We start from the raw sequence: 19,054 nt of genomic DNA, 5'->3' as shown, positions 1-19,054 counted from the left end.
ACAGCCAGACGATCCAAAAATTTGAAAGACCATCTTGTACGCAGCCTATTTGCAAAACAAAATCAACCACTATTTCCAGGAATAGGAAAACCCAAGTGGGGCTTTGTCCCATGTGGGAAATGTATACCGTGTCCAAACATGGAAAGGGCGACTTCTTTTGATGACACAACCAATACGAAAACCTTTAAAATAACACAATGTCTCACATGCACGAGTACGGCAGTCGTGTATCACGCGAAATGTTCTTGCCCAAAAATTTACGTGGGTCTAACCACAAGAGAACTAAAAGTGAGAGTACGAGAACACGTTAGAGACATAATGGCAGCAATCGGTGAAGAAGAACCGTGTAATTTAAAACCGGTTGCGAGACATTTCAAGGCATTTCACGACTGCAATGCCGTGCATTTGAAAGTACGGGCGATTGATTGTGTCATGAAAAATATTAGGGGCGGCAATATAACAAAAAGATTGGGACAACTCGAGTGTAAGTGGATTTGGAAACTGAATACACTACTCCCGGGTGGCCTAAATGAGTCCACTGGTTTCTCCTCATTTTTGTAGGCTTAAGGGGTCACATGGGTCTCCACACCCAGGAGTTGGCGCCATCCTGGAGGAGACACAGTATGGGTAATTGTCCTATGTTCCTGTTTTCCATTTATGAATTTTTGCATATGCACTTTAGTGAATAATCATGTTGGATGAATAAGGACTTGTATCCACTGTATGTTTCCTCCAGTGATGTCGTTTTTTATCTCCTGCACCCATTTCTTTTAATTATGTAATAAATTGTGATTTTTTTGTAATAAAGGATTTAATATAGTATAAGCGGTCTGGCATTTTCTATTTAGGTTGTGTATTTAGTATGATGACTGCCACAGGCTTAGTTATTACTTGAATAAGTAATCATCCCATGGTTGGGGTATATAATAGGATGTTGTTCTTATTAAGCTGGGGTAGGGCGTCTGGCTATGTGTATTCTATGTCAAAATACAAATACCTTTATTGATTTTTATTTTTTATTATTGTAAATCTTTTTTCAAGATGTGCACAGTGTAAACTGTATTTTTGCAATGTCTACAAAACACAGGATATCTTTCAGACTCGTATCACACACATTACAGGTTAAGAAGGACAATAAAAAACATTTTGATACCAATCCTGTAGAAATGTAGTTATTTATCCTTTGACTTGATCTCAGAGACATAGATAGTGAATATAGAAAATGAGAGAGAATGTGTTTCAGGCATATCAGTAGCATTAGCATGACATAGAATATACATAGCCAGAAGCGGCACCCCCGCTTAATAGGGTTGTCCCACAATTAAATATTGCATTTCTCTGTTAGAATACACAAAACATGGGGAGCTCTTTAGGCCTCTGTCACGGACGGGACATAGAATAATTCTTTATAATGTGAACAGAAAGACAAGATCACTTTCATGTCATCAGTATATGAATACCAAGATAATGTAAATCTAATCTGAAAAAAATATATAAAGCTACAAAATACTATATGAATGCCATTCTGTCTGACAGAAAAACCAATATACTGTATATACATTAACAAAAGTTTCAGTAGACTTATAGGAAAGTGCACAGGTTACACAAGTAATGCCTCATTTACACGTCAGTGTTCCACGGACATGTGCTGTACGTGTTCTCCACGGACAGCACGTGTCCCCATTCATTTTAATGTGTGTATTCACATATCAGTGTTTTAGCACGGTCCGTGGGTCAGTGTTTTTAGCACGTATGCATGCTCTAATTTGTCCGTGTTCACGGATCCATCACGTCCATTATAGTCTATGGGTCCATGAAAACCCACAGATGCAACACTGATGCTTTAAAAATTATCTTTCAGCTGTTCAGTGTCAGTGAAACGGGGATGCAACACGGACATCAAAAAACGGACACATGGACCCAACACAGATCCTTCACGGACAGCTTCACGAATGCATCACTGGCTACCTGCTTACGGATTTGAGCACAGATGTGTGAATGAGGCTTAATGCAGAGCTCTACTGAAGAGCAGAAAAGTCAGAAAGTTCTGGAGCTCCTGATATGCCTAGTGTTGTAGGACTATAAGATTTATATTCTGATTACTTATGCATTGCTAGCACAAGGAATCTTGCAGTTCAAGAAGTGTGGAGAACTGGCAGAGAGTTACAAGACAGCTATAACCTGCAAACCAGGCATTTGTCAAAGATATGGAGCTAGTCTGGGAAGGAAAGATACTGCAGAAGGTAATCACTGCACAGCAAAATGACATAATAATAATAACAGCAGCAATAACTACAACATGTGATGTCTGGAATAATAAAGAGCTTCAATACTAGAAGCCCCTGCCTGTCTGAATGCAAATGTAGCTCCAGACCTGCACTCAAACAGAGAAGGCTTCATTCTGTCAACCCCAGTAAATGTGATAAGCTATGCTAACATATCCTGTAATGTATTTTTCTACGCAAAATCATCCTTATTTAAAGGGGTTGTCTCTAGTGTTGATCAAGCACAAAAGTGCTCGGGTGCTCTGGAAGTCAATGGGAGAAACCGAGCATTAAACCAGGCACCCCCTGCTCTGAAGAGGGGAGGGTGTCTGGTTCATAGGAAAAGGTCATAAATTGATGGAAACACCACTGAAATAGTTCTGGAACAGCATGGGGAGGATGTCTGGATGCTTCTTGGACTCCCAGGACGCTGCTGGGAACGATGTTGTCCGAGTAATACGCCACTTTCTTTCCTGTATATTTACTTGTATATAAAGTGCAAGTGCTGCCAAATATTAAAAGGAAGAGGCACTCTGATACAACCTGTATATCACATAAAGGAGGGCCTTATTCACATTGTGGTACAATTGTTCAGGTAGTGGGACTCCTACACTCATAAAGCCTATACACTAAGTGAAAGGGCTGCCAAAAATTACAAGGAACCAGCACTCCAATACACCCTTTATTACACATAAAGGAGGGCATCATACACACCCTTGAAAAATTATGATTGATGGCCTGCTGGTGACCCTCAAAAACATTAGGAGCAATGGCCTGCTGGTGACCCTCTAAAACATTAGGGGCGAGGGCCTGCTGCTGATCTGACCATTTAAAACATTAGGTGTGAGGGTCTGCTGCTGAGCTGACCATCTAAAACTTTATGGGCAAGAGCCTGCTGGTGACTCTCTAAAACATTAGGGGTGAGGGTCTGCTGCTGATCTGACCCTCTAAAACATTAGGGGTGAGGATCTGCTGCTGATCTGACCATCTAAAACATTATGGGCGAGGGCCTGCTGGTGACCCTCTAAAACATTAGGGGTGTGGGTCTGCTGCTGAGCTGACCATCTAAAACATTAGGAGCAAGGGCAGCCTAATAAGCATGTTGATATGATGGTGGAGGACGAGAAAAGGAAGATTGAACCATATACCCTTTTTAGTGGTGGAAGGGGAGCATGGGAATACAGTGTATTCAATACACCATAAATGCCACATTTAAAGTACCTTTATGTTCAGCCGCTTTCCTCTGGTGGAGTAGAGAAGTCAGGGGCAATTCAGGCCTTGTTCATTTTTATAAGAGTCAACCTGTCAGCATTTTCAGTTGACAGGCGGATGCGCTTATCAGTAATGCCCCCAGCAGCACAAATACCCGCTCTGACAAAACGCTGGTGGCAGGCCAGCACCTCCAAGGCGTAGAGCGCCAGTTCGTGCCATGTGTCCAGCTTGGACACCCAATAGTTGTAAGGCACAGAGGGATCACTGAGGACGCTGACACAGCGAGCGTTTCAGTACTGGGTATGTAATGCCGTATTTTGGGACATTAAACCTCAACCCACCTAGAAGCAGGTAAGACCTATATATACTGCTATTATAGTGCAAAGTAGCACTCGATTTATTAGTATCGGTAATAACTGGGTCTGGACACTTAAACCGCAAGTAAATTGCAACTATATCCAGGACTTTTTCGTTTTGGCATACAAGCCACAAGCCATAACCACACGATCTAATAGCACTGTTGAATGCACTTTATGCGGACTATCGAATCAATATAAAGACTCAACTAGTTCCATTAAGAAGAAACCTTCATTTACTTATTAAGGAATTCTTTGCATTTTTCGTACATATTGCTTGCTTTGTCCAAATCTAATATAATGTGTGCTAGCATGCACGTATCTGTTTGATGTTTTTATGATATTTTCACAATAGTTTTTATTAGCATTTTATTGATATTTGTTCATTTATTAAATTCAGTGTGATCACTTTATACATTGTGTATTATATTTGTACCCACACATACAGAGTGCCAGTCCGTACTTTACAATTATTTCCAATATTTTTCTCTATAGGCATGGTATGTGTGTGAGCTTGCTGAGATCCAAAGCCACCACCAAGTTACGGCCATTATCAGACGCAACCATGTCTGGTTGTAGGCAGGGGCGTACATAAAAATCACTGGGCCCCATAGCAGGAATCTAAATTGGGCCCCCATTCCCCTTTTATAGCCCCTCCTTTTGTTCCATGAACTATTCTTGCTGCTGCGTTTTATAATTTATGCCATCAGGGCCGGATTGGGATTACAAAACAGCACACAAAAGAGGTATAATAGATGCAGTGTGTACAGGTATATAGTATATTCCCTAGTGCTCTGATATGTGAGGTACAGGGTATAATATATGCAGTGTGTACAGGTATATAGTATATACAGCAGTGTACTGATATGTGAGGTACGGGGTATAATATATGCAGTGTATACAGTAGTGTAATATGTGAGGTACGAGGTATAATAGATGCAGTGTGTACAGGTATATAGTAAATACAGCAGTGTATTGACACCTCGTACCTCACATATCAGTACACCGCTGTATATACTATATATCTGTACACACTGCATCTATTATACCTCACATATCAGTACACTGCTGTATATACTATATATCTGTACATATTGCATGTATAATACTGTGTAATATATGCAGTGTGTGTGTGCGTGTGTGTGTATATATATATATACACACAGAGCAGTGTATTGATGTGAGACATAGAAGGTATAATACTTTAGATGCAGTGTTTACAGAAATATGTGGTCAGTTATGCATTATGGTCACTGTGTGGGAGGTACATGAGGTAGTGGTCACTGTAACTGTCTGAAGTATTATACATGAGTGAGCAATAAGTAAAAACAGGGCATGGAGGGGGGGTGGGTAAATGATGAAAAGTGGAGGATCTCCTCTTACCACTCCATTCCAGTCTGTATGGATCAATGCAGAGCTGCTTGTGAACTTCTAATACTTGCTGTTAGAGGTTGAAGGACCTGTGATGATGTCATCACAGGTCCTGGCAGATATACCTTTGAAACCTAGGAACCACTCCATTTTTGGTGCAGTTCCTTTGCTAGATTCTGCAGGATACACTGTTCTAACCTGGGAACTACACTTTACACTGTGCAGTCCCCTTACAGGACCTCTGATGACATCATCAAAGGTCCTTTAGCTTTAGAAAGATAAACAGGAGCAATTAGGGGGCGGGGCCTCTCCTCCACTTCGGGCCCCTCTTTCTCACGGGCCCCATAGCAGCTGTGTGGTCTGCCTATATGGTAGGTACGCCACTGGTTGTAGGTTGAGTGGCGAGAGCCACAGCTCAATCTGGTCCCTTATACACTGCCACAGCTCTGTGGCGGTGTGCTGTTTGTCACCTAAGCAAATTAGTTTCAGCGCGGCTGCTTCCCCACTGCAGTGCTACACTGCTTCCAGCTACTGACTGATGGCTGACTTGTGCTGCAAGATGAGAATTCATAGGTGGAAGTGGAGAAGGAGGAGGAGAAGGAGGGGTTGCAGCCACTAATGTAGGTGGTGGCGGAAATCCTGATGGAAGTAGGGCCCACAATCCTTGGCGTCGGTAGCACCTGTGCCATCCCAGGGTACGACTCGCTCCCGGCCTCCACAATGTAACCCAGTGTGCCGTCAGGGAAATGTAGCGTCCCTGGCCAAAAGCACTTGTCCATGTGTCAGTCGTTAAGTGGACCTTCCCAATAACTGCGTTGGTCAGGGCACGGGTGATGTTACAGGACACATGCTGGTGTAAGGCGGGGACGGCACACCGGGAAACTGAGGGGACTGAGTAACAAGGGATAGCCGCCATCAGGCTGCGGAAAGCCTCAGTGTCCACAAGCCTAAATGGCAACATTTTCAGGGCCATAAATTTGGAAAGGTGCGCATTTAGTGCTATGGTCTGTGGGTGAGTGGCTGGGTATTTGCGCTTTCGTTTAAAGTCCTGGGGTATGGAGATCTGTATGCTGCGCTGGGACACAAAAGTGGATGTGCTAGCTGATGGTGCTTGCGAAGGTCCAGGTGCAGGGCGGGAGGCATCAGGGCCTGCATCTTGGACAGGGGATTGGCCAGCACGTAACACAGGGGAAGAGGAGGCAGTGGTGTGACCCGCAGACACTGATTGTGGACCTAGGCGTTCGGCCCACCTATTAGGGTGCTTTGATGCCATGATCATGCTGGTGGTGATGAGGTTGCAAGTGTTCACGCCTCCGCTCATTTTGGTATGGCGCAGGTTGCAAATGACAATTTTTTTATCATCCACACTTTCCTCAAAAAAACGCTAGACTGCGGAACACCTACCCCTTGGCAAGGGAGATTGCCGCAAGGGGTGCTCCAGGGAACAGTTGCGAGCCTGTTTGGTGTGGCCCGCTTCTCCCTTTTGCCACCACACTGCCTCTTCCCCCTCTGAACTGCTGTCCTCGCTTGGCTTGCCACCTTCCCAGGTTGGGTCAGTGATTTCATCGTCCACCACCTCCTCTTCCACTTCCTCACTCTGGTCATCCTCCTGACTTGTTGACCTAACAAGAACCTCACTTATTGACAACTGTGTCTCACCCTTATCATCAACCTCTAGACACACTAATTGCCATTGACTTATTGGCAACTGTCTCTCATAATTATCATCCACCTCATGAAACACTAATTGCCTTTCCCCACTGTCATCTTCTTCTGACTGTGGATGCTCAAGCGTTTGGGAATCAGTGCACAAGATCTCCTCATGTCCCTCTTCAAGCGGGCTTGTCGAGAGGCCCAAATCAAGGAATGACGCTGAAAAGAGCTCCTCGGAATATCCGAGTGTGGGATCAATTGTTTGCCAAGACTCTCCATGGTGGGAGGAAGGAGGATCAGAGTGAGGATTCTGTTGACCAGACTCTTGACTACTGAGACTGGACTTTGTGGAAGACAGGGTGGTGCTTAACCGACTGAAGCATTATCTGCTGCAACCGACCACCTGGTCTCACTGGTGTAACTACAAGAGTGGTGTCCTGCGCCGCCCTGCAAACTGGGACATGAAGCTAGGTATCGTGGATGAGTGTGTTTCTTGTGCTCTGGCAGCAGGCACAGTTTCACCGCGCCCAGGGCCACGGCCTCTGTGTGCACCATCAGTAGCACGGCCACTTCCCCGTCCCTTACTGCTTTCCTTGAGCATATTAAATGGTATATATGCTTGCAAGCATGTTACACGTACAGTAGCGCAGGTTTTGTAAGTGTATGCGCAAATAAATTAGACTGAATGTCACAGATATTTGGGATGCGCAAACGTTATACAGGAGATGTAGTGCTGGTGTTGTCCCTGTCACCAGCAGCGAAAAAAATTGCACTGAATGTCGCAGATATTTAGGATGCGCAAACGTTATACAGGAGATGTAGCGCAGGTAATGTCGCTGTCACCAGCAGTAAAAAAATTAGACTGAATGTCACAGATATTTAGGATGCGCAAACGTTATACAGGAGATGTAGCGCATGTAATGTCTTTGTCACCAGTGGCCAAACAATTGCGCTGAATGTCACAGACATTTAGAAAGCGCTAATGTAACACAACAGATGTAGCAAAGGTTGTGTCACTGTCAGCAGCGGCCAAACAATTGCACGCAATTTAGCGCAGGTTGCTCTAATAATATATATTGCAGCCAGATAAAACAATAGTCCTTAAAAGGACTTTTGGGTCTCTAACACCTTTTTCAACACTAAACAATAGCAGCCAACAAACGTGAGGGGAGGAGACTCGAGCATCGCGCTCGAGCACACGTGGTGTTCGGCCGAACACCGCGATGTGCCGAGCATCGCGATGCTCGAGTGAAAATGGTGTTTGGCCGAGCATGCTCGCCCAATACTAGTTGTCTCACTTCAGCAAATTCCTTCCATATTGTCTCCTTTGCTGGCTGGCTTAATTTTTCCATCGCATTATACACTGGTCATATCCAGAGGTTACGGCCACAGTTGCAGCGCGGATACAAGGTGCCCGGGATGAGAGCTGCTGCATATGCATGCTATATGAGCTCCCACGTTCCCAGCCATCAGAGAGGCCAGCGCTTTTTCCTATAGTGTGCAAGTACGGCCACTGATGCTGGATTGCAGGGTGGTCATCACCCCTAGATACAAGCAGTGTATAATATGATGAAAAATGAATGAAGCCAGCAAAGGAATCAATGGACAATCACAATACATTAGTAAGTGCATTGTAGTAACTTTCTCTACATGACAAATGCAATTTGCTGAAGTCAGACAACCTCTTTTATGGGGGGGGGGGCTATAAATTCCACATGTAGACATTACAGTGATATTATAAAATATATGTATTTTCATACTGAAATCTATGATGGTAGATAAAGAATATTTCCACCACTAGATGGCACTGTATAACATACCATGTACTATTATTTGTATAGTGCCATAACTTTACATGGCACTGTACAATTTGGTAGACCCCATACTATTATTACATACCCCAGGTGAACATATGATCACCCACTATTATGTCGCATACCTTTGGTTAACACATCTGTCAATTCCTGGCTCATGTTCACACGAGCCAGCAGATATTGTTGAGCTTCAGCCAGTAGCACGGGAAAATTTTTCTCTACAGAAGCAAATTGTTCAATTTTATGTTTGACAGAGGCCAGAACCTGCAAATGAAGAGGGAAAATGTATGTCATTTATGGTTTTCTTTGCCGAAATTACTTTTCTCCTCAGATGTTTAGAAATGGGGTTGAGTTGATTTCATGAGTTGATGAATGAGCCATTTCACAACAAATAGCCGCCAAAGTCCCAGAAGAGACTGAGCCCGGAGCAGCTGAGGAAGCAAGTGTCTGTGTCATGATGAAGTCGCTAATATAACTGGCAGCCTACTTGACATCCTGAGCCCTGAGACTAAATAATCATTGGAATTCAGCTCTACTGCCTCAGCTAAAAACCTTAGCAAACCTAAGTTGAGGGCATAATGCCAGGCACGTTGGGGGATTTTTACCATTTACAATAATACCTGATATGATTTATTTCTTATTCAGAAATCACTAGAAAGTCTGTAGGAAAATGGCAAAACTGGAAGAGTATACTTTCGATATGTCAGCCATGATGAACGCTATGCAGACAACCATGACGTGGCAATATGTCAATGATACTGCAGCCACGAATTTTATTTAATACAATAGCTATCATGAAATTTTATAGCATCATGAATGCCAGAGGCCACTACAAATGTCAGCTAACACTTTAAGTATATCTTTATATATATACAGTATTGTGGCCTTCACTCCTAAACTGCTATGAGTGCAATGTAATGACTTTTATTTGCAGAAAATGAGGGGGATTTATCATAGACCAGCATTTTCCAACAGTCTATGATATCCCCTGCACTGCTGGGCATGCGTCTAATTAATGGCAAAGCTTAGGCCTCGTCATAAATATGGCGAATCTTCTGGCAGGCAGTGCACCTAAACAGAAATCTACAGAAGCTCTGAGCTGCTGTAAATTTGTCTCCATTTAAACCAGAAAACTGGCATAAATCTGCCGGGGCCCTTTGGCCTCACCACTCCCCCTTTAGGGAAAATGGCAAGGGCGGCATAGCAAATTTTCTTGAATTGGGGTTTGCAACTTTTTTCATCCAGAAAAGTGCCATGGGGGGGGGAAATAAATTCCTCCCAATGTGTATACATCAACAATTTCACTGCCTGATGACCAATGTTAGACTTTATCACACGTGCACACTGATAGTTGAACCTTTCCCTGTCAGTTAAATGGGTTATTAAAAATGAGCCAAAAATGATAAAGAAGCAATGCTCACCACTGCTTCCATCGGTCATCCCTGCGGGGCTTGGTTTATTTGGCGGCAGTGATGTGGTTACTGGCATCAGCGGTATACGGCACAACACCATTGAGTCCAGGGATTTGCTGCAGCAGTCAAATGGAGTATACAGGCATGTCATTGCTGCAGCCAAGAAAACAGAGCCCAGCTAGGAGGACTAGAGTGGTGGCACTGGAGGCAGTGAGGAATTAAACTGGTCTGTATAGCTTCATTTATAATTTTCCATAATTCTTGGCTCAACTGCTCTATTATACAGCATTGCATTCAGTGATGTGAATACATTTTTACTAACTTTCTATGACTTATACAGAAGCTGCCCTTACCAAAGTCTTAAATGATCTCTTGACAGGTAAATGCAGTGGCGACTACTCTCTATTTATTCTTGTGGGGCTTTCTGTGGTATTTCACACTGTAGCCTGCCAACTCCATGCTTTACTCTGTTGGCCTTCAAGACACTAATCTTTCTTGGCTTTCATCCTATCTCTCTTTAAGTGTATTGTTCACTGGCTCTATTTCTCCTTTTCCTTTTGCTGTTGGGGTTCCTTAGGGTTCAGTCTTAGGTCTTCTTTTTTCTCTAGTTAGCTCTTATCAGGCAGACTCAGTAGATTAGTTTTTTTTAATACCATCTGTATGCTTATGACACCCGATTATATACAACACCACTGACTGTTCGGCAGCTGTCTATAACATCATGCCCCCTCTATCTGAAATGGAATCTTTTAAAAACTGAAATCCTTGTATTTTTTCATCTACTAACCTTCTAACCTGCCTAAACATAATCTTAGTGTGTGTGGCACTACCATAACTCCTAGGCAGCACGTTGTCTTGGAGTTATATTTAACGCTAATCTTTCCTTCACCCCTATATTCAATAACTTGCCCACGCATGACACCTGTATCTCAAAAACATCTTTATAAACTGCCCTGTGGAAACTACAAAAACTCATTGTTGCCCTGATCGATTCCAATCTTGATTAATGTAACTCATTACTAATTGATCTTCCCCTTACTAAACTTTCTCCTCTCCAGTCTATCCTGAATGCAGCAGCCAGTCTCATCTATCTGTGTAACCACTAGTCGATGCCTCCAACGTGTGCCAGTCATTGGACTGGTTGCCCATACAGTACAGGATTCAATTTAAACTTCTCATTCTGATCCACAAAGCTCTCCACAGTGCTGAACCTCCCTTCATCTCCTTCCTAATTTTTGTCTACCACCCTACCCGTAAATTCCTCCATCTCCAAGACTTCTGAAACAACACAAATTCTCTAGAATGTGTTACCCCAGACAATCAGGTTAATTCTCAACTCCCACAATTTTTGGCATGCCCCCCTCATTTTTTATATGGCCCCTGGTTGTGTCCCCATATACAAGTGAAACTCGAAAAATTAGAATATCGTGCAAAAGTAAATTTATTTCAGTAATGCTAATTAAAAGGAATTGCATTAATGCAGCTTAAAATTAGAATTTTGTGAAAAGGTTCAATATTCTAGGCTCAAAGTGTCACCCTCTAGTCCGCTAATTAATCCATTTCCCCTGAGCAAAGGGTACCTCAAAATTGTGACTTTGGGGTTTCATAAGCTGTAAGCCATAATCATCCAAATTATAACAAATAAAGGCTTGAAATATCTCACTTTGCATGTAATGAGTCTATCGCATATGTTAGTTTCACCTTTTAAAGAGGACCTTTCACCTATTCTTACCCTATGAACTAAGTATACAGCCATGTGGAGCGGCGCCCGGGGATCTCACTGCACTTACTATTATCCCCGGGCGCCGCTCCGTTCTGCCGCTATGCCCTCCGGTATCTCCGTTCCCTAAGTTATAGTAGGCGGAGATACCAGTCCCTAAGTTATGGTAGGCGGAGTCTGCCCTAGCGCTGGCCAATCGCAGCGCAGAGCTCACAGCCTGTGAGGTTATTTTCTCCCAGGCTGTGAGCTCTGCAATGCGATTGGCCAGCGCTAGGGCAGACTCCGCCTACCATAACTTAGGGAACGGAGATACCGGAGGGCATAGCAGGAGAACGGAGCGGCGCCTGGGGATAATAGTAAGTGCAGTGAGATCCCCGGGCGCCGCTCCACATGGCTGTATACTTAGTTCATAGAGTAAGAATAGGTGAAAGGTCCTCTTTAAGTTGCATTATTGATATAAATTAACTTTGCACGATATTCTAATTTTTCGAGTTTCACCTGTATATCATGCCTCCACCTTCCCCTCAGACCTGCTAGTGTTCGACATAAAAAAAAATTGAATACCTCATCCACTTGCACTTGATGGGACACTCGCTCAGCACTGGTGGTACCAGGACCTGTTGCTGGGAGTGCAGGTCCTGCTGCCTCCAGTGCGGAGCAAGTGTTCCCTCACATACAAGTGGATGAGAGGAGTTTCTTATTTTAACCCCTGAAAGTCCCTTTTTTGACAGTGTATCTGTTTTTAATGGCTGTTAAAAAAAAAATTCCATTGATTTCAATGGGGTCTATGTGATTATTAAAAAAGGGGAAAAATAAGATGTTCTATTTTTTGACAGTCGCTATTTACTGGCTATTAAAAAAAAAAAGGCAATTTTCCCAGTTAGTGTGCATGTAGACTATTAAATAGGTTGATGAATGTAACTAAATGGCTTATGTAATGATTCAGATTCTCAAATGAAAACTTGTAACACTGTTAATAAATAGGCAGTCGAAATGAGTGGTTATATAATAATTATGAACTCCTAGCTGATATATATACTGTATATTTACAAAATGTAAAGAGAACCTGTCACATTGAACATGGCATCTGAAACGTAAGTAACGTTGTAACGGACCGTTTCAGTAGACAAGGAGTTAAAATCCGTTTAGGCGATAGGCCCCTTTCTGAGAGACAGGCACAGCTACTGCAGAACACCAAACTCCCGAACTGGATACAAAATAGCACTCCAAACTGGAACCTCACGAATAGCTGCTAGCAGACGAACAGGAATCAGCTTACACTCCTGGCAATCAGTCTCTAACAGCAGACAGTGGATCCCCCCAATAACGAGACAAGGCTCCGTGTTGAGAGTCAAGCAGTGGTCTGAGGTGCTGGGACACCCAGCCTGGTTTTTATTACAGTTGTTGCAAATACAGGTCCGCCCACAGGGTTTTGAAATCCAACCAATCAATATGTTACAACACATATAATGTAAGTACAGCAACCAAGCCCATCTGGTGTACACGCCCCTAGGGGACCAGAAGGAAGACTGCCACACAGGACAGATATGTAGCAATTCAGGATACAGACACAACACATCCCCACAATGCATCATGGTTTCCTCCTCTCTGTCCTGGAGACAACCGAGGAGCAATCCAGGCCCCTCCAAAAACCAGGCCCCTCCAAAAACCAGCAGCCAGGCCCCTCCAAAAACCAGTGGCGAGGTTGGTTTCGCCACACATCTCCCCCTCCCAGGGAAGACTAACCAGGTACCTGACCTCACGGTCAGTACCTGAGTTAGTCTGGCAGTCCACCCACAACCCAATACTGGACCTGTTGAATTTGGTAGCCTGTCTCTGTCCAGTGAGTCCACCAAGGTTGTGTTGGTAGCTGGTACTCCCGGTCTCTGTGTTGCTCCCTGGCTTGGAGTGGAGGTTGCTTTGTGGGCAGGTATCAGTGGTACTCTGCCCTGGTGCCAGCGTTACCATGGAAGAAGCCTGGTTGGAGCCTGGTTGTTGGAGGGGGAGACCGACTGTCTCTACCCCCTGTGCTGTAAGTGCAGAGACCACGGTCCCATCTGCACTGTTGTGGGGCTTACTGTCTCCCCCTGGTGCGTTAAGCTGCTACTGGGGAGAGGGGGTAACGAGCTCCTCTCCCATACATACTTCCAGCCGCTGGGGAGGGCGACCGACCGTCTCCGCTCCCAATACAGTGTCCTGCTGCTGGGGAAAGGAGACTGGGCTCTCTATTCCCTGCTGGACACTCTGCCGCTGGGGGACAGGACCGACTGTCTCTGCCCCCTGTAACTCCGCCTGCCGCTGGGGAATGGAGACTGGGCTCCCAATTCCCAATAAATCACACGGCCGCTGGGGAATGGAGACTGGGCTCTCAATTCCCTGTACATCACTCGGCCGCTGGGGAATGGAGACTGGGCTCCCAATTCCCAAAAAAACATGCTGCTGCTGGGGGGCAGGAACAACTACCTCTGCCCCCTGTAACTCAGCCTGCCGCTGGGGAGGGAGGACGCTGCTCTCCTCTCCCTGCATTTCACACTGCCTTCCCGGCATATCACCCTGCTGCTGGGGGGCAGGAACAACTACCTCTGCCCCCTGTAACTCAGCCTGCCGCTGGGGAGGGAGGACGCTGCTGTCCTCTCCCTGCACTTCACACTGCCTTCCCGGTATATCACTCTGCTGCTGGGGGGCAGGAACAACTACCTCTGCCCCCTGTAACTCAGCCTGCCGCTGGGGAATGGAGACTGGGCTCCCAATTCCCTGCAATTCACACTGCCGCTGGGGAATGGAGACTGGGCTCCCAATTCCCTGCTGGACACTCTGCCGCTGGGGAGAGGAGACTGAGCTCTCTCTGTCCCGCAACTGTAACTTCCGATGGAGGTCCACCCAACGTGGCAGCTGACCGTCACCTTCTGCCCGGTATAGTAGGGTCTTGAACACTAGACTCCTCACGAACTTCACGGATTTCTCAGCTGGATTGGGTCCGAAGAAGTTCAGCCGCAACCACATCATACGGTCAAATTCCTCAACAGAGTATCTGTACTCCACTGCTGGTTCCATCCTGGTGCTTTTAGGGTCGCTGTACTGAGACATGCGTTGCCCTTAAGTTGTAAAATCCAAAGAAATGGTGTCTCCTGTAGCTGTCCTTCTGGCTGTAGGAACGATCCCGCTGCTTGCCACCAATGTAACGGACCGTTTCAGCAGACAAGGGGTTATAATCCGTTTAGGCGCTATGCCCCTTTCTGAGAGACAGGCACAGCTACTGCAGAACACCAAACTCCCGAACTGGATACAAAATAGCACTCCAAACTGGAACCTCACGAATAGCTGCTAGCAGACGAACAGGAATCAGTTTACACTCCTGGCAATCAGTCTCCAACAGCATACAGCGGATCCCCCCCAATAACGAGACAAGACTCCGTGTTGAGGGTCAAGCAGTGGTCTGAGGTGCTGGGACACCCAGCCTGGTTTTTATTACAGTTGTTGCAAATACAGGTCCGCCCACAGGGTTTTGAAATCCAACCAATCAATATGTTACAACACATATAATGTAAGTACAGCAACCAAGCCCATCTGGTGTACACGCCCCTAGGGGACCAGAAGAAAGACTGCCACACAGGACAGATATGTAGCAATTCAGGATACAGACACAACACATCCCCACAATGCATCATGGTTTCCTCCTCTCTGTCCTGGAGACAACCGAGGAGCAATCCAATTATCTCTCAGGACAAAGGGAAATCGCCAATACACATGTGAGAACAACAGGACAGACATCACCATTTAAACACACAATGGGACAAAAAAAACACACCCAGCTTATTCCTCCCCTCTGTCTATCCACTCAACTATCTCCCAAGCTGACAAGCTATACTTATTATAAATTGTTACAACTTTGTGAGTTTACATTGTCCATACATATAACTTACATCAATTTAACCAGTATAACCTGGGGACAAACCTATCCAAAATCCACTTGAATAGGTTCAGGGGTTTAAAAGTTAGTATGGGCCATAATCCTGAGGCAAGAGGCCAGCGGCCAGGCCCCTCCAAAACCCAGTGGAGAGGTTTCGCCACAAACGTTATAGAGCAAAAGAAGATAAGCAGATGGTTTTGTGGGAAAATATTCAGAATAAATCTATTTCGCTTAAATTCCTGCTTGGTTTTGGGCTTTGAGGTCAAGGAGGCGGTCCTATCAGTCATTGACAACCTTCCCTCTATGACTGTGTATACAGAGATAGCCGTCAATCACTGATAGGACTGTCTACTGGACTTCAAAGCCCAGAATGAGCAGGAATTCAAATGAATGAAAAACAAGTTATACAGAATCTTTCCTACAAAACTATATATTAATCTGCTCAGCTCCTTTTGCTTTGGGCAGATTACACTGCACGGTGACAGGTTCACTTTAAGCAGAAATATCATTTACTAGACTGCCCTGTGCTTAAGGGACTGCGATCCATTCAAGAGTGTTTAGAAAGTCATGTCAAGAGATTCAAAGCTTTGTGCGGCTGAGGTTTACTTATTTTTCCTCTGTTCCCTTAGTGTCCATCATGAAATAAATAGAAGTGTTTTGGTGTCGATGTGTTCTAGATGTCTATCAACAGAATAGAAAGAACGCGGTGGAGAAGTAGAAAAGGAATATGCATTTAACAGAGATGTGACAAACCTTGACTGTACTCAGATTATTTTTGTTATCATATTTTTCTCTTCCTCTGCCATCAAGCTTCAGAATAGCCATTTAAGTGCATCTGTCACTATAATTCAATTTTTCTAGATAAAAAAAAACAACCTATACTTTCAGTTCTCACAAATGTGGTTGCTGCTTTTTAGTAATTTATCAGTACGTCTGGTATTTTATGATATCAACAATGCAAGTCACATCAAAGACGGAGACAGCACTACTCTTTATGCTGGTTGAAATCTATGTGAAAATTACAAAGGAAAAGCCCTAATGGCCCACTGATGTTCTTCGCCACTGGGTATTGATCAGGGTAGAATAGATGTATAGGGGGCCAAAAGCAACAGTACATTGTAATGTGAGTAAACAATGGCTGGAATTACGTCTTCATAAAGAAATATTTGTGGTATTTTTTGTCAGACAGGGACAACAGACTGCCATATTTCTCTTACAGCTTAATTTAATGCACCGGATTGAAACCCATGCCTCTACCTTATAAAAGCCATGGATTTAAACCCAGAATATAGAGGTTGTTGTCCTCCCCATCTAAAGGTGGCCATACACTTTCAATCACTGTCGATCAAAGGCTAGTTTGTTTCTCTCAAGTCTCTCATACATATGTATCCTCAGTTCAGCCAAGCATGCATATGTTCTCAATGAGAAGAGGGCAATAAGCTATATCCAGACACCCCGGCGGCAGTTTATATCTCAAAAGGATCAAGCATTTTGAAACTCAACATGCTCGATCATACTTCCCCTTGACATCATATAATGGGGGACAGTCTGCATGCCCCATACACATAAGATAATCAGCAGGTCCTGCCGAAATTGACGATCTACTTTGCACTTATGTATTTGGCCACCATAAAGCTGTATGCATTCATTTTAGGTTTAAAGGGAGTCTGTCACTACCAAAATCCTACCGCTAATGTAGGTGCCCTGTAAACATAACTGTACCTTTTTTGTTAAAATATGGTCCTCTGATCTTGATAAATACTTATTTTTGTGCAGATAAGGTTTTCAGTTGCTCCGTTCAATGCACCTAACTTCACTGCTTCATCGCTACCAGTTCTGAAACAGTTCAGGAACTATCAAACGGGGCAGGGGGCACTTGGCAGGGGTACTGTTGGAGTACTGGTGCTCCAAGCGGAGTGGCCCTGATTTCTCAGGATTAGAGGACTTTCACAAGAAAGGTATGGTTAAGTTTTAGGGCATTTACCCTACATGGTGGTATGCTTAGTTTGAAACCAATTACAGAGGTGACTGTGTCCTTTTAAGATAAATATTCTCAATACGTCTGTCGTATAAAGCTACTGAGACATTTCTACTCTGTAGATTGTGAGAAATAAACTTAGTTCAACTGTCTTTCAAGTTTGATGTAGAAAATCCCATACCCCTCTCACAAATAATGTTGGGACTGTCTTGGCACATTAGCATTCTGTAAGTGGTTGGTCCTTCACTAGGGACACTAACTTGTCATATCTATATTTGAAACTGTGTGCGAGACATCTGCTATGTGGTTTTACTGTACCTGGTAGAGAGAGCGTACACTGGGCTGGAAGACCATGTTTGTGTTGAGTAGGAACGATCGAATGAGAGGCTGAGGGTAGCTGGCAAGCTGTGTGATGATCCCAAGCAGCAACAAGTTGACATGCAAGGAGTTGTCAAGCATGTTCTCTAATTTTGACAAAACAACACTGATGAATGGTCCTGAGGGAAAAATGTTAAATGTAAACGTCTTAATAAACATACAGTATACATAAAACAGACAATAAATAATATTTGGATAGCTACAGGCACTATTAATGTAAGGCAGGGATCAGCAACCACTACAACTCCCAGCATGCACTCTTACTTGGCTGTTCTCAGAACTCTTATAGAAGTGAATGGAGTATGCTGGGAGTTGTAGTTTCACCATAGCTAAAGTGCTGAAGGTTGCTGACCCCTGATGCAGGATATGTACTTTGAACACACCTATCTGTAATACACTTATAGACCATGATTACATGAAAGCTAAGCAGATAGCCACGTCAAAAGACTTCACAAATGCGCAGAAGTTGTTGGAGTGAACAGCAAGGTCTACACTGATTAGCTACAGACAGACCTTAGAGTAACTACGTAGGTGGAGATAGGGAGCTGACAAAGTATCCTATATCTAGGCAGATTTCAGCAATAGCAGGATACCAGCTTCCGTTAAGGCCGCTTTGCATGGACTGACTGTGCAGGCAATTATCAACGAACTCCTCATTCCTGAAAATTACATGCCATAACTGTAGCCATGCTTCTTATCTCCAGGAATTCTCATAAAAATATAACTGGGAAACAATTGAATAGAATTTTCACAATTTGTTAAAAGGGAAAAGGGTAGAAAATATAACACCAGAGGCGGCTCTTCCATTAGGCCACTTAGGCCACCGCCTAAGGCCTCGCGCTGGTGGGGGCCTCGCTCTGGCTCCCACCCGACACCGCCACAAGTACTTGCGGCAGTGTCGGGTGGGAGCGTCCTTAGGTCAAAACATTCCAGGCCCCGAATGCTATTCCCCACGCCCCTTGTACTTGTCTGTCCACTAATCTGTT

The 19,054-nt window shown here is 44.3% G+C and overlaps 1 protein-coding gene across 1 annotated transcript in view; it reads right to left on the bottom strand.

Moving 5' to 3' along the window:
- Positions 1-19,054, bottom strand: part of FHIP1A (FHF complex subunit HOOK interacting protein 1A) — a 327,619-nt gene that overhangs the window by 11,751 nt on the left and 296,814 nt on the right. Inside the window, exons 11-12 of the mRNA XM_040418540.1 lie at positions 18,009-18,187; positions 8,796-8,934 (exon numbers count right to left, since the gene is read on the bottom strand). Of these exons, the coding sequence (XP_040274474.1) occupies positions 8,796-8,934; positions 18,009-18,187 (318 nt within the window). The remainder of the gene's footprint in view (positions 1-8,795; positions 8,935-18,008; positions 18,188-19,054) is intronic.

This window comes from Bufo bufo, chromosome 2 (genome assembly GCF_905171765.1).
Source record: "Bufo bufo chromosome 2, aBufBuf1.1, whole genome shotgun sequence".
Lineage (NCBI taxonomy): Eukaryota > Metazoa > Chordata > Amphibia > Anura > Bufonidae > Bufo > Bufo bufo.
This window is presented reverse-complemented; position numbering and strand designations above follow the sequence as displayed.